Source organism: Ceratosolen solmsi, unplaced genomic scaffold (assembly GCF_000503995.2).
Source record: "Ceratosolen solmsi marchali unplaced genomic scaffold, CerSol_1.0 scaffold61, whole genome shotgun sequence".
Taxonomy (NCBI): Eukaryota; Metazoa; Arthropoda; class Insecta; order Hymenoptera; family Agaonidae; genus Ceratosolen; species Ceratosolen solmsi.
The window spans coordinates 3,826,151-3,852,933 of record NW_011948435.1 but is presented as its reverse complement, the minus strand read 5'-3'; the positions used below and the strand labels follow the sequence as shown (position 1 = coordinate 3,852,933).

At 29.6% G+C, this 26,783-nt stretch overlaps 1 protein-coding gene across 1 annotated transcript in view; it reads right to left on the bottom strand.

Annotated features, from left to right (window-relative positions):
- Positions 1-212: 212 nt before the first annotated feature.
- Positions 213-26,783, bottom strand: part of Ddr (discoidin domain-containing receptor 2) — a 126,225-nt gene continuing 99,654 nt past the window's right edge. The window contains exons 10-18 of the mRNA XM_011503040.1: positions 19,837-20,017; positions 16,004-16,076; positions 14,860-15,064; positions 13,924-14,258; positions 12,549-12,740; positions 7,102-7,194; positions 3,553-3,694; positions 1,020-1,169; positions 213-578 (exon numbers count right to left, since the gene is read on the bottom strand). Coding sequence (XP_011501342.1) covers positions 420-578; positions 1,020-1,169; positions 3,553-3,694; positions 7,102-7,194; positions 12,549-12,740; positions 13,924-14,258; positions 14,860-15,064; positions 16,004-16,076; positions 19,837-20,017 — 1,530 coding nt within the window. The 3' untranslated portion in view covers positions 213-419. The remainder of the gene's footprint in view (positions 579-1,019; positions 1,170-3,552; positions 3,695-7,101; positions 7,195-12,548; positions 12,741-13,923; positions 14,259-14,859; positions 15,065-16,003; positions 16,077-19,836; positions 20,018-26,783) is intronic.

Below are 26,783 nucleotides of genomic sequence, written 5' to 3'. Positions count from 1 at the left end.
CCATCGCCATCGCCTCCGCCACTACCACCACCACCGTCACCATCACCACCACCATCATCATCATCATCATCATCATCATCATCATCATCATCATCATCATCATCGTCGTCATCGTCATCGTCATCATCATCATCATCGTCATTATAATCGTTATGACCATTGTTAGCGTAATCGTCGTCGTCTTTAACATCATCGTTATTAACATTGTTGTCGTCGTTGTCGTCGTGTTGTCGTTGCTGTTGTCATCGTAATCGCGAATACCATCACCAAAGCACGTAGATACACCTTACTCGAGTGTTCGTTTCTCTTCAGTTGATCTCGCTGGAGGTTAGGGTGGTGACAGCCGGGCCCCACCAATTACCGTTGAGCTCACCCATCATGGAAAGCCGGATGAGATTCCAGCCTTCGAGTTTTCTATATCAAGTGTCATTGTGGTTGGGTTTGTAACCAAGATTCTTACGTTGGAGGAACAGGTGAATCTCACGGAAGTTCGGGCGATCGACGTCGTTGCGCTGCCAACACTCGCACATCAAGTCGTACATCTCCTTCGGGCAGTTCTTCGGTAGTGGCAAAATTATCTAAGGGCATACGATTATTTATCTTTTCCTTACGTCATCGCAATATTTCTCTCATGTTCTATGATAAAAATCATGAAACTCATAGACATCCTTAATCATTGCTATAATAAATGTAGAATCTCATAAATACGGGTGCATGACTCTGTTTCTCCGCGCATACCATGGAATATGCAATAACGTTAGAATTATTATGATAATAATATATTTTTTAATTGTTCACATTATTCATCTTATTCGATAACTTTTTAGTCGAGAGATAACGTATTTAACAACGTCAATTATTTCATATATGAAAATTAGTATAAATTTTTTCTCGCGAGTGGCTTATAGAAAATCTCATACAGTAATCTCTCATATAGTAATTATGATTACGTATTATTGTATAACGTATATTGTCTTAAAAACTTAAAAACATTTAACAATAAATATAAAAATTCTCACCCTTTTCTCATACTCCTGGTAAAAATATGTTGCGTTCTCGACTATACGATGGTCCGGCAGTTCTTCAAAAGGTTGCTCGCGTGCAAATGTCAGGATCTCCCAGAACGTCACGGCAAACGCCCACACATCGCTTTTCGACGTGTAGTTCCCCTGCGAATAACGGTGAAAAATAGTCTACTCATTTTATCGAGAGTAAACGAGAAACCGGATAAATAGAGAAATAGAGACGGAAACTGGGGAGAATTTGATTTCACGATCTGACAGCATAAACCCTATTTCATAACATCATTCTCTCAGCCTTATAAAAGTATAATTTACGTAGAACATTATCCAGTCGATCTATTCAGGACATTCAATTATTATAGGCGTTTTGTTTATTAATTGTAATATTTGAATAATAACGCGTATTGTGTCTCTCATCTCCTATTGTGTGCGCACACACGCGCATTTCGTCCACGTAAATTAAAATTTGCAAATTCTCATCATTAAAACCTAAGAATTATTAACAATTTTAATTCTCAGAAAATTCATACAATTATATTTAATTCAATCAATCAATTTTTTAGATGATATTTTTTATAGTACGTATAAAAGATTAGTATTATCAGTAAGGATATGATAGTCGTTAATTTAATATCAACAGATAAAGATATTTGTAACATTGTAAGATGATTATATAAAAATTAATATAATTTGTATTTAGGATATCGTCAGTTACTTATGTAATCCCAATTTGCCTAGCATTTACGATTTTCTGTCATTGAAACAATTATAATACTTTGCAATGTTATTATAGTCTATTCATGTAATAATTTGTGCTAATATTTCTTAATACCAGATGATCTTATTCTTGCATATTTTCTATATTAGTTTTATATATTTTTATATCTAATAAGAAATTGAGAATTTTTTATATTTATTTATCGTAATTTTATATAATTATTTCAATGTTAGAAGTTTGTAGTAATTTTCAATATTTTACAATTGAGTTGTACGAGTTTATAGCAATAATTTACATCTTCTTACCGCTCATTTATTACGCGTGTACGAATTATTTTATTTTATTATTTTTCTTAACATTTTTAGTTCAACATTTTATTCGAACTACGTTTGAATTAATAATTTAAAAGTACGCTAATATGAAGAAATTCGTACGTACAGATACGTTGTAGTTTAGACATAAAAATGTTTACTAAAATAAATTAAGACATTGTGATTAATATGGTAAATATTTTCATTTAACAAGATTTTTGAACACATTTGATTGGTTAGTAATAACATAATTCATGAACTCATATTTGAGAAAAATTTGATATGCTTTAAAAGTAATAAACGTATTATAATATTATAAAGTGTTTTGACTTTTATATCTTCGAACCTATGAAACTTTAGAAATGTAATATATTTTAAAATATTTTTTGAACGTAAATAATAGTAATTAAACGAAAATTTGCATCAATTAAACAAATTAAAAAAATTTTTAAAATTCACATATGTATATTAGTTAATAAATTAATTTTTACTGATTATTAATTTTGTATTTTGAATTAAAGTACTTTCCTATTAGTTCTTATCTTGAATACAAAATTTTCCGATTACTCTGATTCGTTCAGAATTTTCAGGATATTCTTACAGTTATTTTCAAATTTAGAGAATGCATGTAGACAGACTACTACTTACAGCGAATTATTCAGATAACTTAGAACTTGAAGAGTTTATTGGCATTCCAAGCTAGAATCATCTAATATCACAGGGAGCGAAAGCATATGATCGCATTATTTTCACTTAGGAAGGATAGAGTTTCATAACTATCAATGGTAAATGTACTTAGAAAGAGTAATTGTAATATTATGATTTTTTCGCTATCATAATTATTGATTAATGGTATTATAATATATTTGTAGTAAAATGGCATTTTCGTTATAGTTAAAAAATAATTATTTAACAATAATAATGTGAGATGACTCGGTAATTACTATTATGAATATTTATAAAAGAAAATTATTTTTATAAAGAGAAGCCGACTGTAAAATAAAGATGAACTTAAAAGTAACTAATATTAACAATTTTACACAAACATTTGCCCAGAACTCATGATAAATTAGATAATGCCATGCATTGAAGCAAATTTGAAAAAATCGTAAAATACCATTAGACACTGTTTAATTATTTAATTAAGAATCTATATTTTTAACGTATCTCTCTTAAATTACTTTTTTTTTTGTTTTTTGTTTTTTTTTTTTTGTTTTGTTTTCTTTTGCTATTTTAAAGTCTCATACTACTTATAATTATATAAGACTATTATAAATATTAGTACGGTAATTTTATAGCTTAATTTTATACAAAAAACTTTTGCATAATAAACGAAATGAAAGAGTCAGACAAATAAAATGGAAATGTGGAGGTTGCATATCAATAGAAATTGATGGTTTCGGTAAAACGGATATAAAATACCACTAAATAGAGAAAATGGAAACAGGTGGGCAATGTATTAAAGTGAATGAAATGCTGACAAAACGCAACTACAACTCACCAAGAGCATCGATTCCCAAGCCATCCAACGTATAGGGAGCGCCGCTCGTCCTTCAATCTTAAAATAGTCGGCTAAGTAAGAGCTCCTGCCGGGTCCGAGATCCGAAACCTTAACGAAGTAGCCTTGGTTTACGAGGCAATTCCTGCAATTACATCCTTATTATTGATCCTCGCTCTATTAATTCGTGAATTTGGAAAACTATTGCAGAAGAATGAAAATCTTCGTCGAGCGAATAAAATTTTTGCCGAAGATATACGATAAATTGCAGATATTAATTATTAAATTGTTCAAAATTTGAAAGTTTACTACACCTGCAAAGTTGTCTACTAAGCATTTACGACTATCAAGCTTTTTAACAAAGTGTCAAGTTGATATAATTCAATTAAGATCCCTAAAGTAATTATGAATTTTCAGCAGCGAATTTGCTTATAAATTTTGTTTTATTTTTAAAAATGTGAATACTTATAACTTAGTTTAGAAGCAATAGGGTAATAACCTGCATTATTAACTATACTAAATTTATATTTCACGGCGGAATTTTAGAAGCATCCTTACAATTTTTATTACACTGTTGGAAAATATAGACTACAGTCATTTACAAGACAAATTTATTTCTTTTAATAGGACATTCAAACGCCACGTTAAAAATATTTATATTTTTAAAAACAGCAGAATTGATACAATTAAATAACTTATATATACGGGGTAATAATTTTACCCAGGGTGACATTTATTATGAAAGTTCTTGCAATTTTCTTTAATTAGAGACTTCGTCTCTTAGTATTGAATGTGCTGAGAAGAATAAATAAACTATAGCCAATTTATAACGAGATTTTACATTTTCTTATATTTTTAACTTATATTATTTACGTTTTACTTATTATTGTTTTACTTGATATACTTTATTATTATTATTATTATTTCTTATTGGTTTTACTTCAATTCTTATACGACTGCTACTCAAATTATTTCCTGACGCAAAGCTAAAATTACAAATTTTTTTCGTGAGAAATTTCGAAGAAAAAAAATAAATAAAGTTGCAAAATCAATTTTTTTTTAATCGTTTTATGTTTGAATATATTTCTAAATGCTCATTAGTTATCGACGTAATCCCGATGAGTCATAACTTTCTTAATTTTATATTTATTAGAATTTTATTAGAATATTTTTATAGAATATTTTAAAGCATAAATATCAATAGAATATTAATAAACAATTTCGTATTTTTTATTGAATGCGATAATCTTAAGTTCTTGCACATACCCGATTATATATTTTAATTTATAAACAATTATATAATAATATTAAAGTATTATACTTAAACAAATGAATAAATCTACATAATATCATAATTTTATGTTTTATAATACCAATAATACCAAATTAACAGTATTTATTCGTTCCAAATAGAAAAATGTGAAATTAGCCGAAAGTATCGAGCATTTCGCATTAAAATACGCAAATTAAAATTTCCTCCCAATATCAATACCCAATAGTTCATGTCGAGTACATAATTTTTATCTGATCATAATAGCAAATTAGTTAACATTTCTACAGACAAAGAAGAAGCAAAGAAGAAACACAGTAAATAAGAAAGGGAAGTTTAACAAGGCTCCATTTCCCGGTCAATTAGTCAAAACTTTTAATCGGTCGACTCAGGCGTGAAGAAGAAGAAGAGCAAAGTTCACTATTACGTCAGACAGGCTTGGCCTTTAGTCCCACGTAGAGTACGCCTGTAACGTATAGATAAGTCGAAACGCGGCATCGCTCGAACGCTTAAAAAGTTGCGGCTCTTCGGGAGCTTGCGGGGCTACATTGTTGCCACGGATCGTTGAGAGTTTCAAATTTCGATAATATTACGAAAGTTAGGCAGGGCCAGGTTGCGGTTGTCTTTTTGGAATATTATTTTGTCAGTAGTTTGGGAATAAGTAAAAAGAGGCGAGCTCGTGGGCCATTAAGTGGCATTGGTATTGATTTTGATTGATGGCTCGGTGGGGGTAGAAATTCAAATTCGATCGCACCGTGTTCTAATTTTATATCAACTCGTAGTAAGTTGCCTTCCCTTATATTCGTAGCATTATTTCTAGCTAATCGTCTACATTTCTTTCATCAACGGTATTTAATCTAATTTATTATTAATAATTGGCAATAAAATATTTATTAAATTAATTTATCTTGTACGTGATATTTATTGCTAATACATATATCAATGTTAAATTGTAATGAATATTTAATATTTAATAGTAACGCTATTATACGGATATAATGAACATTTATATCGCGCACATTAGTTAATGTTTAATAAATCTAAAAATTAAACTTATCCACAATTATAATATATGTCGTTGTAAATAAATTTTCAAATTGTTGATTAAAATATTGAATGAAATCGTCTCGTTCCTTTTATATATTTAAATATCATTTCGATTTTAGACAACTACATACGTATTTATTATTCACTGATAATAGAAATGATAAATTTAATAAACATTATTAACGGTACATCATGCACAATAATGTGTAAACATATCATTACGAGCTTTATAAATATAATTAACAATATATCATTCAAATGTCTTTGTATCTAAAGTAAAAGTTAAATAGGGAAAAAGGTAAAATTTATGTTATGGAATAATGAATCTCGAATTTTATTATTTGTAGCTCCACAATTCGAATAAGCGTCGTTATAATGAACTATACAAGTCAATGAATAGTGCGAATGCGAGTAATAGCCGCGCCACAATATTTATACTTCATTCCTCTCAAATACCTTTCTATAAATAACCTTTAATGAATTTCCGGGTTGACAGTTATGTAGCAACCCACCGGAGGGCATTATAATTAAGGTTTATGATTAGAGTTAATAATTGGTACACGTGCCTCTACTAAATGGCACCATACGCGCACGCCTCACACTAAAGTACTATTGACTATAAAACTGGCTGCAGGGCGAATGACTAAGGATCATAAAATCTCGGGCTTTCTCACTTAAAATTCTATGAATTATTAAATGCATTTTAATACTTTTTATTATTAGTAGTTTTGTCATTTTTAATTTACTGTCGCTATAATTTACATGAATTTACATTCATTTTCTAGAACCTTAACATTTCGCATTTTAACAGGTATATTAATTATAGTGACACAACAAGGCTTAAGGGGTGTCGCTCAGTCACATCAATAGTTATGTCGAAATAATATCGATTATAAAATTATGCAATCGTATATGTTAAAGGTTAGATCGTGAAAGAGTGGCGGGTGAGCGAGGGGAGGGGGGATTATGACATTCTAAATTCAGATGTACGTTACAAGTTTATTATGTTACATAAAAAAAAAAAAAAAAACCGAAGGTTTAGATTTGCGATCGGTATATAAATAATATGTATTAGAATATCAGCCTGAAACTAAATGAATGTCTTAAAGAAAATATAGTTTAGATCCGGAAATAGTGAGGGAAAACGAGTGTTGACAATTGCTGCATCTGCCTCAGCCACTTTCGCTTTACGAATCCATCTGTATCGGCACAGCTTATGCCTTCTAAGATCTTACCTCGTAGCGAGATCCCGGTGTACAAAATCCATTTCCTCAAGATACTTCATGCCGGATGCTATTTGTGTGGCCATGTATATCAGAGTGCCGAAGCTGCAACAGAGAAATCAGGCGTGACAAGCGTCGCTTACAAATGGGTCTCGGCACACACTCTGAGACACAGCAAAGGGAAAAAATAGTAGTTACCTAAGCCCGATGAAAGAAAAGTATTAAGGAGAATTCGGAAAAGGGGTAGAAATGAAAAGGAGCATAGGTGAGAAGGGGATGGATGTGAAGTCGAAGCTAATGGACCAATGTACTCGAGTCAAACAGGCTCTTGAATGTTGAATAATTAATGAAAGCTTTTGAGAGTTATTAGAAATTTGAGGAAATATATATCTTGCTTAATTATTATTCGTGAAATACATAATAGAAAATAAATTGTATTGATCTTAGTTGAACATAGTAAAGGAAAGAAAAATAATTTTTTAATAAGTGACGATGCGATCACATTATAAAAATGGTATAAAAATATTTTTAAAATATCAGAAATCTTAACCCATCTATCCAGATGTATAAGAAACCTATTACAAGTGATATGACAGGAAATGTAATATTGTTACAATTAAAACCCGAATAAATTATTTTCATAAAAATGATAATTAAATTGTTAAATAATTCGATAATGCCAAATAATTGTATAAAAGAATATAATCATAATATATTGAAAAAAAAAAAAAAGTTAAATATTGTTTATGTACTATTGCAATTAAAATCAAGTATTTAAAATAATTTATAAAAAGAAAAAAAAATTTAGAAAATTCTATAATAATAATATCGTTTACGAGGAAAATTATTGAACATTTTTAATAAACGAGTGAGCTTTAATAGTAACTAATGTGAGAGTCTTACAAAATTCATTTTTATATTTAAAAATATATTGGTATTATAGTAAATAAAAGCCTGATAAAATCTAGTAAATCCTATTATATAAAAATTTATAGTTTTAGACACCATATAGAAATTTATAATTTACGACAGAATTCTTTAAGAATCTTACATCAAACACTGTAATAATTACAGTACTTATATTTAATTATTAGATAGTCAAGTTGAAATGTTAATTTTGTTCGAAATTATCTGTTATATTCTAACTAATAATTATCTTAATAAATGTGTATAAAATCAACTGAAGTATTTATATATTAACATTATTAATAAAATTTGCCAAATAATGAAGAATAATTACTTTTATTATTTATCCGACATAGTTAATTAAAATTTGAATATTTAATTAAATTAATTAATCAATACGTTAAATACGGAATGTCAGAAGAGACAAATATTTGATAAAATGTAAAAATTGTTTAAAAGATAAAAACATTCATAAAATATTATAAAGAAGTACCTTATTTCTTTTATTATCTTATCTACAATAATAGTTTCAATTATTAATAATGATTGAGATTTTAATAATTTTACTTTATAGTAAGGAAATGATATAAAATGAAGTAGAAAGAAAAATTGAGCTTATTAAAAAAACAACCAAATCAACTTATTAAAATACATGACTGTTAGCACGAGTACTTGCTGTATATATTAGATGAAAACATTTCCTGTCTCACTTATGTTTTAGAGCTTCTTGCAGTCCACTGGATTATAAATTATATTTCATTTGTCTGAATTCGTCAGTAGGTAGTGGAGCTACTGCAATATAGCTTAAAGCAAAATCCTAACTCGACGCCTACACAATCACGAGGTTATTGATCCTAAATAATATCGTTAACTACGACACACCTGATTTTTTAATAAAATCTGTATATGCATTTGCAATTGTCAAGCATAGATTGGCACGTAAAGTTATTCCTGACTCGTGTGATTAAATTATAATTACATTTCTGTTTCCAATATATTTTAGATTAAATTATTTTCCTATTATTGTATTAATTATATTATTTTTATATTAATTATTATTATGCTACGTGTTTATATCGTTGTTGTTATCATTATCATTATCATTATCATTATCATTATCATTATTATTATTGTTGTTGTTGTTGTTGTTGTTGTTGTTGTTGTTGTTGTTGTTGTTGTTGTTGTTGTTGTTGTTGTTGTTGTTGTTGTTGTTGTTGTTGTTGTTGTTGTTGTTGTTGTTGTTGTTGTTGTTGTTGTTGTTGTTGTTGTTGTTGTTGTTGTTGTTGTTGTTGTTGTTGTTGTTGTTGTTGTTGTTGTTGTTGTTGTTGTTGTTGTTGTTGTTGTTGTTGTTGTTGTTGTTGTTGTTGTTGTTGTTGTTGTTGTTGTTGTTGTTGTTGTTGTTGTTGTTGTTGTTGTTGTTGTTGTTGTTGTTGTTGTTGTTGTTGTTGTTGTTGTTGTTGTTGTTGTTGTTGTTGTTGTTGTTGTTGTTGTTGTTGTTGTTGTTGTTGTTGTTGTTGTTGTTGTTGTTGTTGTTGTTGTTGTTGTTGTTGTTGTTGTTGTTGTTGTTGTTGTTGTTGTTGTTGTTGTTGTTGTTGTTGTTGTTGTTGTTGTTGTTGTTGTTGTTGTTGTTGTTGTTGTTGTTGTTGTTGTTGTTGTTGTTGTTGTTGTTGTTGTTGTTGTTGTTGTTGTTGTTGTTGTTGTTGTTGTTGTTGTTGTTGTTGTTGTTGTTGTTGTTGTTGTTGTTGTTGTTGTTGTTGTTGTTGTTGTTGTTGTTGTTGTTGTTGTTGTTGTTGTTGTTGTTGTTGTTGTTGTTGTTGTTGTTGTTGTTGTTGTTGTTGTTGTTGTTGTTGTTGTTGTTGTTGTTGTTGTTGTTGTTGTTGTTGTTGTTGTTGTTGTTGTTGTTGTTGTTGTTGTTGTTGTTGTTGTTGTTGTTGTTGTTGTTGTTGTTGTTGTTGTTGTTGTTGTTGTTGTTGTATTTTAACTTTTACATGAATAATCTTCTTAACTAATAAGATCGTATTTAAATGTATTTAAAAATAAGAAACTATCGATAAGTTATTTTTAAGTTCTTTTGCGCGTATTCTGATAATGTATAATTGTTTTTTTTTTATCGATAAAACTTACTCTTTATATTGCATTTGATAGATGAAAAATAATTAAAAATAATTTATTTTCCCTCGCTATTGTTCTGCTTATTTAAAAATAAATGTTGCAATAAAATATATTTTTACTTTGTTGATCTAGGCACTCTTACAGAATCAATTTTATAGTACCAATTTTATTCATTAAAAACAAATATGTGTTATAAAAAATTATACCATATTCATAAAATTGGAAGAAAAACATTATAATGTACATGTAGGTTATTAGATTTATTTGGAAAAAGTTTAGAAAAAAATTTATTGTATTGTATTGTATTAATTTTATTGTATTTTTTCGCAATGTACATTCAGATATTTAGGCAATTATTCATTTTTATGCAAACTGCTCAACTATTTTACATGTATTTTATTGTTAGTTTAGAAATAAAAAGAAAAAAATATTGATCAAAAAGTTGAAACTAATGAGGGTGAAATATAGTTTTTGCCTGATTGAACAGCATATTGTATTGTAAGACATTCTCAAAGTTGCGATACACATTGTATTAAGTTATGAGGCTATCGTTTTATTTAATAAATAATATTGTGTATAGGAAACAATGATTTTAAAATCATACATTATAATCATAATATACTATTAGTGGATCTATTTTCAATCATGAACGTGATATTATATATATTTATTATCCGCATATGAGATCACTACTTCTTCAATCTCTCGTTACAATGTATCAAATAACGTAAATATCCGATTCATTCAAGGCTTATCGGCCTTCTCATATTTATTTCTAATTTCTAACTTTTAACTCAAAATTAATATATATATATATATATATATATATATAAAGTCTATAGTAAGATTCCTAGAAATTGACAATAATGTCAAGCAAAATGCACGTATAATCCAGAAATATGACTGAATTTCTGATGAAAAGTACATTTCACTTCAAAATATGAATTTGAACTAAGATGTAAAATAATTATCAAGTTATTGACAATATTTGTCGAATGATATTCTAATCCTATTTAAAAGTAGGTTAACTATTATTAGCATTAATCGATTGTCGATGTACAAGAAATGTAAAATGTTTTTTTTTTTTTTTAAATATTTGCTAGTTATCTGTACTTAATTTGTTCTTTCTAATATAAACAATAAAATATTGGAAATAATTAAATTTCTAAAATAATTTTGCATTTAATAAACATAATTGTATTTATTGAATTATTAAGTTTCATTTGATTTGATGACTTATGATAATTCTTTACAATCGTATATTACAGATAAATATTGTCAGTTTAAATAGTCCAGATGAAAACTAGAGAAAAAGAAGAAGAAAATATTTGTTCTATTCCGTTTAATAGATATATTTAATAGGAAAATCTAAATTAATAAAACAATAATTATTGTAGAATAAATACAGACGGCTAATTTTTAAACCAATTTATGTAATCAGTTATGAGTTTTGAAAAAAAGAAAAATAATTTCTATATAAGTTTATGAATTGACATTGAATTCATATTTTAACAGTAGATTTAGGTTATTTATACAAAATTGGAAACGATAAACTAGAAAAGTATTTGATATAAATATTAATATCTAACTACAAAATATTCGACAATAAACGTCGAACCTCAAAATTACTAGCCATTAATGCATTTAGATAAATTTAAGCTTAAGATAACATTTACATGAAAGTATATGGATGTCGTTATAAGTCACTCTACACCAGATAAAACAGATCAATATGAAATATTATGGAGCCTGCAGTAAGTCTCATCGATTTTATTAAATTTTTTTAATCTAAGTGAAAATTTTGTTTCTACAAATTTCAATTTTATTGTAAATAATAATTTTCAATAAATTTGTGGACTATGCCTATAATTTAAAATACAATTCTAATTAATTCGTTTATAAGTTTGATGCCTGTGCAATATACCGACTTGATCTTTACAATTTTTCATTTCACAAGCAATTTTTAATAATTTTAAGATATATACTTGAAAATTTATATAATTAGTTGAATGATATATGATGAAAAATTGTTAATTTTTAATATCATTACTTTTTCATTTTATGAGACTCAAGCATATCACATTCATATATACAAAAATATATGACCAAATAAAATTTATCATAAATAATAACAATAAACAATTTTAATCTTCAATTTTATAATAAAGTTAATTTTGATGTACATGTTCTGCGAAATATAATTTTAAGCAGTGTAACTGGCAGTTAAGTGTGTAATTATTTACTCGAGACACTGAGATGGAATCGATTTCTCCTTTGGAATTCTTAATGTTCGCTCTTAAGGACCTGTAGTCGACTATTCAAGTTTGAGTAAAGTTTTTTTCGAAGGATTCTCTTGCAAATACGCTTTAACACGATTATACGCTCCAACAAGATAAATAAAAATGTCTTTAATATCTTTTTAATCCGTTATCTTAACATACCTTAAGGTTTTCGCCGTTTGCACAGTGGATGTCTCAGCCACGTGACTTTGCAGGTACTGATTTAAATCTCCACATTCGCCATTTTCTAAGACGATGCACATTGGATCATCATCGAGACTGGCACCAAGTAATCGCACGATATTTCGATCATTAAGTTGCGCCAATCTCTTTGCTTCTTCTCTAAATTCTAGCCTGCAAACGAAATATTAACAGCAACATTTACTTACGTCCTTTCCTTCGTTTATATTGCAGTCGGCCAACTTCCGTTATATAACTCTTTCATTTATCAATTCAACAAATCAATGAATATATGACGAATGATAATAACCACTTGAATTAATTATTAAAAATTAAATCGTCTGTCGGTTAAAGTAGCATAAATGATTTATTCAATTTAGATTTTTTTTTTTTTTTTTTTTTTTTTTTTTTTTTTATGGAATTCTTTTGACATATCACATTATTATTATTATTATTATATATAAAATGTATTTATATAGCTTCAGTATGCAATAATATAATAATCAATAGTATAATGAAAAGTACAGAAGTTAGAAGGTGCGACTTTTCTTGGGAAAAGTAGCAGTTGTTGAATTAAGAGTGTTCACGAGTAAAGTGAATTTAAAGCGATTGTGGATAAAGGTGAAAACTTTCTTCGCAAAACAAAACTGCTGTTACGTTTAGTTCGGTGGATGTGAAGTGTAAACAACACTCGATTTCTAAAAGAAAGGGTGAGTGACGCAAAAAGTTTTACCCATGTAAACCGAAAGAGTAGTTCGTTATTGGAAAGACAATTTTATAGTCAAGATATATATGAGAGACTTTTTGAGAGAAAATTGTTACTTACATGAACATAATTCAAAATCTGAATTGAAATACTACTTTAAAGTGCGTTAATATGTAGTAATACAAAGTTAACTAAAAAATAAATCAATATTTCCGTTAAAATGAATTTATTATTCCTTGTGGAAGTTTTTTTTACTATTAACGTAATTTTTCGTAAGAGTAAGAGACATTTTCAAGAGTACTTTTTTTAATATTGTATTTGAATTACATATGAAATTGTTAATTGTATGAGCTAAATATACGATTTCGATGCTTTAGCAAATTTTATTAAACGGCAATATTTAATAAAATATGACTTTCGGAGATTATTGATATTGTATAAGAGGCTAAAACATTTAACTCGTGTTAAAAATCTAATAGACGTCGACGCTAGAAATGGTAGTGGAAAATGACTTACTCAAAGCACACGTGACTTACTACATTGGCAATGTCTATTAGAATTTGCGAATAATAAAATAGAGGGAATGAATAATCCATGATTAGGTAAAATGTGTCCTCCTTGTATGAATCTTGGAAATGTGGTTAAAGAGACCTGAGAATGTCGGAGGAGCCCGGCCTGAGCGATTTGACGACGACGAGGTCACTACTGGTGCTACGAAAAACCTCTTCGTAGCCCGGGAAGCGATCGACCTCGCAAACGTGCACGTCTCCGAAGTAGCCGCAACCGAAGCTCTCGGCAATGTTTAGCCTCTCTCGCGGAAAGTCAAAGATGACGCAGTCGACGGTCGCCGGGGCCGTCTGATCCTCCTCCTCCGTCAGCATGTCCTCGGGACTGTAGCTGTTTAGACTACTGGAGGCTTTGCCGCTGTGGGGTGGTGGTGTGCAGCTGAGGTTCGGCGATGGCGGAAGTGGCGGCAGTCCCGGACTCTGCAAAGACTCGTGTGAATGTGGATTGTGGAAGGTCACGAGTACGCGCTTATGCTTCGGGTGGAATAAAACAAGGATTCCTCGCATATATATATATATATATATATAAGCCGAGTGATTTACGTTGTAATGGAGTGGGCCTGTGTAATGCGATAGCGAATGCCATTGTAAGATTAAAATATATAGCGAACATCGAGTGGAGTGGAGTGTGGCCTTTTGTATGTTATGAATCATGTACTTCAAGCCGCGAAGCTTAGAAAATGAAAACAACATCTTAAAGTATATCCACTCCTCTCATTATCATTGTAATTTTTGTCTGTCTTTTTGCATTCGACTGACCCGTAAAATTAATTTCCAGGTACTGCAAGTCGCTCGCTATTATGTTCTTTTGAACAATTAGACTAGATTTTGGAAAAAAGGTGCGTGAGAATGAATAAGCACTTTGTCATTGATGAATATTAAGAGAAGTAGTAGACTCGAGCATAATTTTAACTATTGATTATCTAATGACTGAATAGTTATTTAATGGTTATCTAAAGATATGCGTGGGGGGGGGCAGAGAGGAGTTAGAGAGTGTGGATCTTTCTGATCTTGATCTTACCTTACAGATCTCCGTACTGGCGTAGTACTTTTGCGGTGGTGGTGGAATTGGTGGTGCACTAGATGGATATTCCTGTACCGATGGAATAGGTCGGCTCAGATTAATCGGCGTGTTCAGCAAAAGTGGCATAACTGGACGTTCTTCCGAAGCCCCTAGGAAAGACAAAGAGGAAGTGTGAGATATCGAATAATGCATTTTTTTTCTTCTATTTTATGCAATGAACTTGTTCACCTTTCCATTTAAATTTCATTTCAAATACTCGCGTCAACTTACTATGAAAAATAACTTTGTTCTGCTTAATGTAGACTATATGTTTCATAAATATATTGTATATAATTATAATGTTACTTAATAAACTTTCATAGTTTGATGTAAATCTTAGAATATAGATTTAAGTATTATTGAAAGTGTGAAAAATGTAAGTAAATTGAAAAATTTTTTAATTATTTATTTGCAAAATTGAAAGTTAGCCTGCTTGAAATACAGTATAATTGTATCTTGCGATATAAATTCTTGACTTTGTGCATGAAACAAAGTTTCTGTTCACATTTTCATCGTATTCAACGCGCACACTAGTAACATAATTATGTACTTATCCAATTGATAGTAGAAAAAAAATTTAAGTTTATTATTAGAACTACTTCAACTTTATCTCAATAAACCTACTAGAAAGTACAATCGGTTGGACGTCGTAGTTAGATATGTAAACTCTAGTTACGACTGCTTAACCAAAACTGAAGTGAAAACGAACGTGCGAGAAAGAGAGAGGAGAGAGGTGTATTTAATTAAATAATTCTCGGACTATCATGTGTAAGACATTGTGCAAGGGATTTATATTTAAAGCCACCAACCGGTAGGAAAAAAAGATAAAGTTGATGAGAGAGTCAGAGAGGCAGACGAGTAGAAAGAGAGAGAGAGAGAGAGAGAGAGAGAGAGAGAGCGAGAATGAGAGAGGGAGAGAATAGAGGCAGAGAAGAAAAGATCGCGAAAGTGAACTCAATTCCAACAAGCAGACGGCAAACTTATTCGTTAGTTTCTCTCGCGCCCTTCGTTGAACAGAGGAAACTATCCTCCGAACCACGAGAGTCGTCTATCCAGTGGACTATATCCAAGGGGTGACGGTTGTTTCTCTCTCAGTACCTACATTCTAGTAGCACCCGTAAACCCTTTCAGACCTTCGGCTACATTTACTTTCAGTCCAAATTTCTCTTCTGAGACTGATCAATATTTCACTCAAAATCTTTTTCTTCGTTCTTAGCTAAATTTTAGCTCAACTACCCCTCGGTTAAAACAAATACACGCATTGCATCATTTCAACCCCCCCCCCTCCCGACCCTCTCCCTCTCTTACCAATTTACATTTTTATTCTCGTAATTTAAAATTTTAAGATAATCACGTGGAATATTCCTCTGTGCCCCTGAGTCTGTGTATACTTTAGAAATATAAAAAACTAACTTTGAAAATTTAGTAAGAATTTTATTATTATTCTGCTAGTTATTACGTGGGGATGTAAAGAACTTTCGTCAGATCAGAAACAGATTTTAGCTAAAAATTTTTTGAAATGATTAAGTAAGGATGAAAATACTTTTTAATTACTTATGATTGTACTCATTATTTTATGATAAAATGTATTGATGGAGTTTCTAAAGAAGAAGAACAAGTATTTTTGCAAAAATTCATGTTCTAAAAAAAGATTCTACCAAGTACGCTGAGGATTATAAAAAGAAAAATTTTCTTCGAACTTATTTAACATAAATTAGATTGTTAAACTACAATTAAGAGTTCTCATTAGTAATTTTTAAAATCTGATATCACAACTTTCATTTTATATCGTAAATTAACATAAATGCAAGATGCATATAATCTCTACTTTCTAATGCATATATATTTGATGGATTTTGTTTATTTGATGGAATTATATCTAATCAAATATAAATCTTACATATTGTAATTTTTATTTTAAATGAAATAAAATTGCACGCAAAGCTTCATTTTCCATTTGTCAATGTTTAGTATTAAGAATATATAAAAAAAATTACTATTGAATAAAAAATTAGCAATATTTGATAAGATATAGATAAAACATTTTTGAAGTTTTAAATATTGTGATGATGCTCTCGTTATTGAAAACCCTGATGCCGCGATAACTTCTAGTTCGTAGTAAGATGGATATAGAATGAGAGGATGAAATTGTTCACGTTGGCGACAGAATACTCGTGATCAGAAAATAGGAAGGAAAGGAAGGAAGAAAAGGAGACTTTGCAAGCAAGTGGAACGACAGTCTCCCGAGTACGAAGGTGCAGCTTATTTGGATTGCCTCGCTGATAGAGAGAGAGATAGAGAGATAGCTAGATAGATAAATAGATAGAGAGAAAGAGAGAGAGAGAGAGAGAGAGAGAGAGTGAGACGCAGAGATGGTCTCTGTCGTTGCTATTACTAGTCTGAAGCTTCGGATAGGTTCAGCAACGCTGCCAGGATGGATGCTCAGAAGCTCAGGACGTGGAACTTCCGGGAGATACATGGATTGCATTTTCGACCTTTCTCGGGGAAGTATATGCAACCATGGCTCATGAGTCATAAATTTGAGTTTGCTGATTACGAAAGCGGCATCTAGTATGTGTGTGGTATTCAAACTGATTTCGCAGGATGCGTAGCGAAATTCATGGAGCTCCTACCGTACAGAAGTTATACTGACGTTTAATCTTTTTTACTTTGTACATTTTTTACTGCTCTGTACATTTTTACATATCCATATACAGTGAATTAAGTATATAAATACAACGACTATTAAATGACTTTCATATATTTCAGATAAAGAGAGAAATGTAATAGCGTAAAATTGATATAATATAAATATTTGATTAATAATGGATTAACAAGACATTTTAATGGTTGATAATTGTAATTCTGATTACGACATTTTTATAAATCTACAAAAATTAGATATATTGTTATTTAGTATATTTAAATAATTGTCAAATTATCAATATCACTTAAAAAAAAAGAAAGATTATAAATTGAAAGATAACATTATTTTATGTAATAAATAACTCATTAAATCGAATAAATTTTAATGTGCATAATGTATTATAATGAATTTCTTTGTAGTAGAATTAAATAAGATTTAAATTAGAAAAAAAAAAAATAATAATGTAATAATAATAATGTTTGATAAGAAAAATTATTTATAAAATCAATATTTATTCTAAAATAAAATAAAATAAAATAAAAAAAAAAAGACTAGTCATATCGAATAATTATTTTTGTAAAATTTTTATAACTTATTAAAAGAAAAACATTTTTATTATATATGTTGTATGTACTGAAGGAATTAATATAAATGGAATATGGAGTATATAATGAAATTATAAATTATTTATATTATAAAACCTTGGATATTCCGATTCATGATTTATCTGTGAAATCTCTTTGATTTTTACATCATCTGCCATGTATACCCGAACCTTTTAAATTACAAATGAGAAATATTAAAAATAATTGAAGGAAATGAATAATTTAACAAATTTATACTTCTTATAACAAAGAATATAAGAAATCACATATATTATTAATAATAAAGACAGTGGTCAAATAATATATAATGCAAGTATTAATAAATATATTATTGAAATTCAGAATATAAATACAAATTTATAAATTAATATTTTAAATTTTATAACTGCTGACATGGACTCGATAGCTAGAAGCATTTTCAATATTTGTCTAAATTAATTTTCATCACATACGAGACACTGAAAACTATCGATCATATGCTTATTTGTTGATTAACTAAAAGTATTATAATATAGAAAATAAATGTTTAATACCTGATTACACGCGGATAAATGTTTTTCCTATGAATTCAAGAGGTGTGGCAAAACTACGGGAACGCATGTAAATACAAATATAAAATAGCAAAACTATAATTTGAATCGTAAAACAAATAACAACGATAGCAGGATAAACTGGATCTACTAATTCGATAGATCCGTGTCGTCAGTCGATCTGCGCTAAAGGACAACAGCGATAAATTTGTAAGACGAGCCGCTGATGACCTTTGTAAAGCGTTAAAACTCTAACGAGATTGTTTATGATTACGAGGTAGAGGACGGTGGAGCAAAGGAGGACCCCAGTTGAGCTTCTCCGGGCTTCCTCTGTACTCTGCACATCGCGAGCTCAGCCTAAGTGCCATCGTTCTCGGGCACAATGAGGTGGCATCTACGCTCGAAGTAAATATACCAAGGGGTGAAGCTCTCAGCTTCCGGAGAACCTACGCCTCCCACTCCTCCTCCCGCCCTTCACTTGCGCATCAGCTGGCTTTTCATTAATGCTTTTGAAAGTAGCGGTATCCTGTTGAAGCGCTATATTTTATTATCTGCCCCTCTACTCTGCCGTAGCTTCGTTGCCAACGCCTGACTTTACTACGATCTCGAAAAATAATGCACTGCTCACTACATTACATTTGTATGTACACACGAGTGAGCCTTTTCCCCTACAGATTTGTACGTATAAAGGGGGTTTGACATTGTGTGGATACGCGCGCGTAGATGAAAAAAGAGACACTGAGAGACACTGAGAGAGAGAGAGAGAGAGAGAGAGAGAGAGAGAGAGAGAGAGACGGGCGGACATACGTGCTGTAGGTTGGTGAGATTTTGTTTACGCGCGCACTTGTGGATATGCGTTGGGGCAACTATACTTTCATTCCCAAGTATATTTACGTCATAAGCACGTGTACTCGCGCGCATACATATACATATACATATATATATATATATATATATATATATATATACACGTATGCGTATATCTATGTGCATACGTATACATATGTTTATATGTATTAAATGTATATACATGTGCGTAGATAGGTAGATAGATAAATGGTCACATGTGTATATAAACAATGTATGTATGCACACATGGGCGCATTTGTAAATATAGATATAGGGATATGCGCATGCGTGCATGCATACTTACCGGCGTAGTTGGAAGTTGTTTTGTGTACTTGCGGAATAGTCGTTGTCGTATTGGGTGTTGCTGCTGCTGCTGCTGATGCTGCGGCTACGGCGGCATAAGCGGTCGGGTGGTACTGCAGCGGAAGTGGGGGACAAATTGGTCCCTTGTCTGCGAGACCGCCGCCACTATCCTCCACCGAGACCTGCCAAATATGTGTTATCATTAATGCATGTGATGTTTACGTGCATGATCAAAACGAACGTGCCTTCGTACTATCTACTTCTCTTTCTCTACGAATTATTTTTCATCTTCCCTTCACCCTGACTAGTTCATTTACCAATCCACTAAACCTTTCTTCCTCTTCCACCCCCCTCCGCTCCAATCACTCGTCCTACATCTCAATTTCTTTCCCCGTCGCCATTTCCCTCTATCGCCCTTTCATTCACTTTAATCATTTACTTTAATTATTTACCCGTCTGCATATTAAATTTTTATTTATGTGTGTGTGTGTGCGCGCGCGTGTATGTGTGTGTGTGTGTGTGTGTGTGTGTGTGTTTTTGTATGCGCGTGCGCGCGTGTTTATCAATATGTACTTTTTCAAGTATTATTAATTAAAATAGTGTGTTAAATAAAGAATGAGCTTATATACTAAATATAGAGGTTTATTCGCATTATTTCTAACGAACAATCAATAATAATCGATGAATATAGATTTCCATTAATTCCATTAAGAATTGGTATTTAGGAGAGTATTTATGAAACATTAAATTTGAATATAGATTTACTATAAACAAGGGTAGATTACAAATCTTTCGCCTTCATCACTTTGTAATACAAAGTTCGTCAAAAACAACACGAATGTTCTTATTGTATTACGAAATTTTAAATATTTTTTGCTTGTATTATTCAATGGTTATCTAGCGTAATGCAGGAAAGATCAATCATTTTATTGCTGGGCTGCTTATCCGTAGGTAAAAGTTATCCGCAATTTCACGAGCCAAAAGCTTAAGTTTCCTTAATTGCCCCTTTATAACTACCGCTCTCCCTTTTTCAAAATCCGATTAAGTATTTTTATGATTTTTTTCAGATAATACGGATCCCATAATAATAAAGAACTTCGTTGCGGTATTTATAATTCAAAACAATGATACTTTATTATCTATTTTTAAACACACATTTGTTTAAATACTATCACAGTCTTCGAAAAGTTTTATTATTAATGGAGGCATAAGATTTTAAGGATTCAATTTAAATTTATCGGAGCATTGAAATTCGGCAACTGCGTGAAAAAACATATTCGGTATAATTGACCGCCACTACTAACTAAATTGATCTGAAATGACAATATCTGTTCTTGTCTCATACTACTGTTGCTTTAACGGCAGCATGCAGAAAACCATAATGTAGCTTTCATTGAGGAAGTGCTTAAACCGAGACATCGCGCCCCTTATCTAGAGGACACTTTAATGTCTTATCATCTTCGCGGTAGCCTTTTTCCTGAAAATCCGCGAGGACTCGGAGAAATTATCGGTTTTATAACGAACAATATTCACGCTCCGGAAATAGCGCACTTCATGTTTTGTACGCGAGAAGACGATAAAAACGTAAATTGAGCAAAGTTGTCGCTTAAAGTCTTTTTACGCCTCACTTAAAAAAGTAATGCATTCGGGAATTGAAATACATACGGCGTTTTCTTATTGTATTTATTGCACTCGTATATTAAGAAATTATTAGAAAATTCTTAGTCATTTATAAAATTATAAAAATTATGCCGATGAGGTGAATGCTTTACCCTTTATAAACGCCTTAATTTTTGCTGCTAATACAACCACTAAATACTAATTAATATTATTTTTATCCGTTTTATTAAAAGCTTTCAACAAAAATTGCTTCCGTTCTCGAAAAATCTAGACCTATTTACACTCCTTATGTCATGAATTTTCTTTATTGAAAAACTAATCGATATTATAATTATTATAACCATACATTTCAGGTCTTTCATTAGTAAAACTATAATTCGCAAAAATTCAATGAACTTCTTCGCTTTCAACATCGTACATATTGAAATATTTAATGATTTTTTAAATAAAATAAAATTTATAAGAATTACGTACGTGCGTTCTAAATAATCATTCTCGAAAAAATATTACTGTATAATTTATAAAAATTGCCTTTTAATTAAAAAAATAATTTATACGATAATGCATTCATGTTTAAAATTCAATTTATTATTATAAGAACTTATAAAACGAACGAATTTTACTCTGAATATATAATTTTAATGTAAATTTTAATGTAAATATAATATTTCTTATTATAAATTATCAATAAAATAAAATTTAATTTCAATCTAATTCAATATTATATTTTTATTAACTTATCTCGATTCGATATCCTAATTCCTAATCATACACGTATTGAAAATTCTTATTAAATTAATACGATATTAATTAATAAAAGGATGTGAATACAATAAATAAAAATTTTTTATACATTTAGCTGATTATCTAATTAATTAATTATGAGGGTATTAGTATTAATTGAGTGACGTTAAGTCGTAACATAAGCATTCGTCCGTAAAAATGAATTGCATTTGTAGTAGTAACGTAAGAAATAAATTCATAATTATAATAACAAGATTGATCAATGATAGAGGGCAGATTATATTTTACATTTAAAAAAATTAATTTATGTGGTTGATTGAATAATCTGATCGAATTGTTATTATAACAAATGTTATCACGAAACTATAATTATTGTATAACAAAATGTTATTTGTACACTTTAAATAGCTAACAATAATCAGTATATTTTATCTAATTATTACTTATTCCTATTTAGTAAATAACAAACCACTACATCGAACGAATAGATTATGGGTAAAAAGGAGTGAAAATCTAACTTTAATATCCATTAGCTTTACATCTCCGATCTCTGTACGAGTAAAGAACATGATCCAGCAAGTGTTAATTTTCGTTTAACGGGGCGGCGGGGCGGCGGGGGGGGAGGTGCGGTGTGGCGACTTCTCATACTACGTTTCTTTTTTTTATTCTAGTTGTCTTTATCCGAGTCTATAATCGACCTTTCTGTACATTATTTGCCGAATATTTAGCCCAATAGCGTGCAAAGTAGCTACGTCTATTCAAGATAAGACAACGATGTAGCCATCAGAATTCAACATGACTATCTTATCATTCAACGATTCCACCGGCAATGGATGAAAATCTCGTCTCTCTCGTCTCTCTCGTCTCACTCTCTCTCTCTCTCTCTCTCTCTCTCTCTCTCTCTTCCTCACTCTCGCTTTCCTCCTTTCCATTCTCTTTTTATACCTACTTTTGTAGCTTAATGCATTCCCTTCGGGTGCCATTAAAAACTATGCTTTTTTTCATATCTATCCTTGTTCCATTTAAGTACAGTCGATATCAAGTACATACACATATTTTCTTTTTGATAACAACTCACAATAGTAATTGTTTATACGAGTAATAAATGTATTAATGAAAACAATACGTATAATATATTCATTGCAATAAGTTGGAATAAGAAATTAGGTAATATTGAAAAATTCTTATTTATTTATTTGGATTCTCGTACTTTTTATTTAAAATTATTTAACAATGCTTGTATTAATATAAATTTAGATGTAATTCAAATATTTTATATCCACTATTACAATTTTCTGTATTCACTCATTCAGTTTTATCAAATTTTATATTTATATTTATAGATTAATTTATTCATTGCAATATTTCAATATAAATGATTTTACATTTTTACATTTATTAAATGTTTACGATACTTGAGATATTTGAAAGATCCTATTTGTTATATTTATTGTACACTATTTATTTTTTGTTTTTTCTTTATCTTTAAGATATACCAACATGAATATATAAAGTTTATTTATAATCCCCCCCCCCACAAAAAAAACTCAGATTCGCCAAAAATATGAAAGTTTTTATGCGAATTGTATGCTGTCTTCTAAGAATAAATAAAAATGCAACAACAAAATTGGAAGCGAGATTAGTTGTATATACATTATACAGACTAGAATGTAAGAAGAATATTGAAGCTGAAACTTCGTATTTCTAATTACGTGGTTCGGTATAGTGCACCGATGCTTTTGGCACGAGCTTTTACATGATAAGACGTAACGGATATTCAATTCACATCGTCGCGTCACTCAAGAGAGGACGTTACATATTCAAAGGGTACTTTTCGGTTCCCGGGACAAGCAAGAACTCGAAATTTCCATAATGCATCTCTCTTCCTCTCGCTATCTCAATATTTTGTTAAACGCATAGAATTTACGTCTAGACTTCTCTATGTTTTCTTTGAAGAGCAAAATATAATAAATTACTAAATGTAATAAAATAAAATGTGTATTACAATACATTAAAATAATGTATTAAAATAAAAAAATGGATTATGGATATAATACATTATTTCATAAAGTTTTGATTCACGACATGTTAAGTTTTACCATTTGCACGTGCGATTTTTTAATTTTTTTCGTGCCTCCATACACTTTCATCAAATAACTAAGCGTGTAAATCTAGAAGTGTAAATCTAAATCTAGATCTAAATCTTTGACACTTTGACACTTTCCTAACAATGAAAGACAAAGTGTGATATATAGATAAATCCGAAATAAAGAGAAAATATAAGGGTCAAACGGATAAATTTATTATATTGTTAAATAAATGAAAGGTCAATTTTTTTCATGTCCAAAGGAACAAAGTGTTTTCCTTACCTCGTGATTATTTTCTATTTTAAATTTTCGTCTCTAGTAAATTAATGAATATTTCTTATATTTTATGCTTTAATTAACTCGAAGTGCAGCCATTCCTATAATTAAATCATATTATATATATATATATATATAATTGAATCATGTTAGTTAATTAAAACAATACAGCAGTTTGAACTTTATCATAGGCATAAGTCTCATTATAAAATTTAATGTTTTATGAAATTATTGATTACATGAGTTTTCTTACATAACACAAATATACATCGATATAACTAATAAATAATAGCAAATAAAATATTATTAATAAAATTTGATTGCAACAAAATTAAAGAATTTCCTTTGAAAGTATTTTTCTGCGACAATTCAATTAATTTTCAATATAGTCAAATAAGCAATTTAACTTATTCTCGTTAGAAGTATTAATTATTATTTGACTCAATTTAATTGAACATGACAGACTACGGTAATATATTAACTTTTTTTCTAATCGATTGCATAAAAATTATTATATTTATGTATTTATTGTATTTATGTAAGATGGTATTGAATCTTGATTGGTATTGATATTGGTATTGATATTGGTATTGAATATCTGTAGAAAGTAAAATTTTAATTACAACATAATAGCTCATAATTTTCTGTTTAACATTGTAAATTTTATCTATATACTTCTTACGATTTACTTATCAGAATTTTATATATAATAATAATTATATGTGGTAATCTCAGAATGCACAGTAGTCGCAATCCTTTCGGGCAGAGCAAAAAATTATTTAGTAACAGATTGCAATTTTGTGGAATTTTATGAAATTTTATTAAAGTCGGTCGTGCCTAGAGTGATTAAACCACAAAGTGAGAAAGTTGATGCCAATGTGAAAACGATGTAATAGCAAAGTAAGAAACTGGAGAAAATATTAGAAATCGACGAAGAACTTGAAGAATTGACATTGCTGGTAAAAACACAGGAGCGTTGGAAAAAATAAATATTATATAAAAATATAACTTTATCGTGATCGAAATAATGCATAATAATTAGTTAATTCGACTTTACCAAATAACTATTTATCAATCTAAATGTTTGTATTTTTCGGTCTTTGTGAAGACTTGTATTGTTAGGAAATTCTTGTATTGTAAAATATTAAGTATTCCATTATAAAATTAATTATTTATATATTACGAAAAGATTACTAATTTTTATTTTTATTTACTAGGAAAGAGTCATTTTACGAATTATATTTGAATTGAAATTTACAATATTATTACGCGCATACTTATATTTAAGGAAGATTATAAACTTTAGGCAATATTTTATGTAAAATAGTTAAAGGGCTATTTTTTTTTTATTCACACAAATTTCGTATTAAAAATAATTAATAAATAATGTAAACGTATACATATGAGATGGAAATTAATTATTGCTTAGTAAAATATATTAACCTATAGATTATTAGAAATTAATACACTTTCTTTTTTAATACCTCAACTTTTATGCTTTAAATGATAATTTAAATAATAATTGTGATAATGCTGCTGTAAATTCTTGAAATTTTTGTGGGGATATTTCTTTAGGCATAATTTCTATTCTATTAGATAATGTAGAGATAAAGTATACTTTTGCAATACATCGGATTAATTAATGATTCGTATAATCTAAGAAAGTAAAGCATTTACCAAGAATTTTATATCATCCTATGATATAAAATATTTATACTATTCATATGACATCATGTGGGTAAATTGTTAAATACGTATCGTTAAATTCAAAATAGCTAATCTATAAAATATAATGCATAATGATTATCTTTCCACATCAATATTTAAAGTTATTTGAAATAAACAATGCGGCGAAGCATATCAGTTAAATATACATTTATAATATAACGACTTCTTACCATTAAAGGACAGAAAATGTGCTAATACGATTACTGACTTTACCAACAGTGACGACGATGGTAGACGGCGACACATGGTTAGAGCAATCAACAAGCGATGGACGAGTTGCGAAGTTGAGGACAGTAGTAACCGAGGTAAAACAGATTATTTTAATTTGAAAGAATCGACTATGATTCTAGTAGGGTACGCTACAGCCCACGAATTTGTGGTTCGCATTTATGATTATTGTCTGAAATTAAATTAAAGCTATTGCAAATTTAGGAGACAGACCTAATAGTCGATAAATAGCAGTTTGTTTTTATTATGATTTTTATAGGAGATC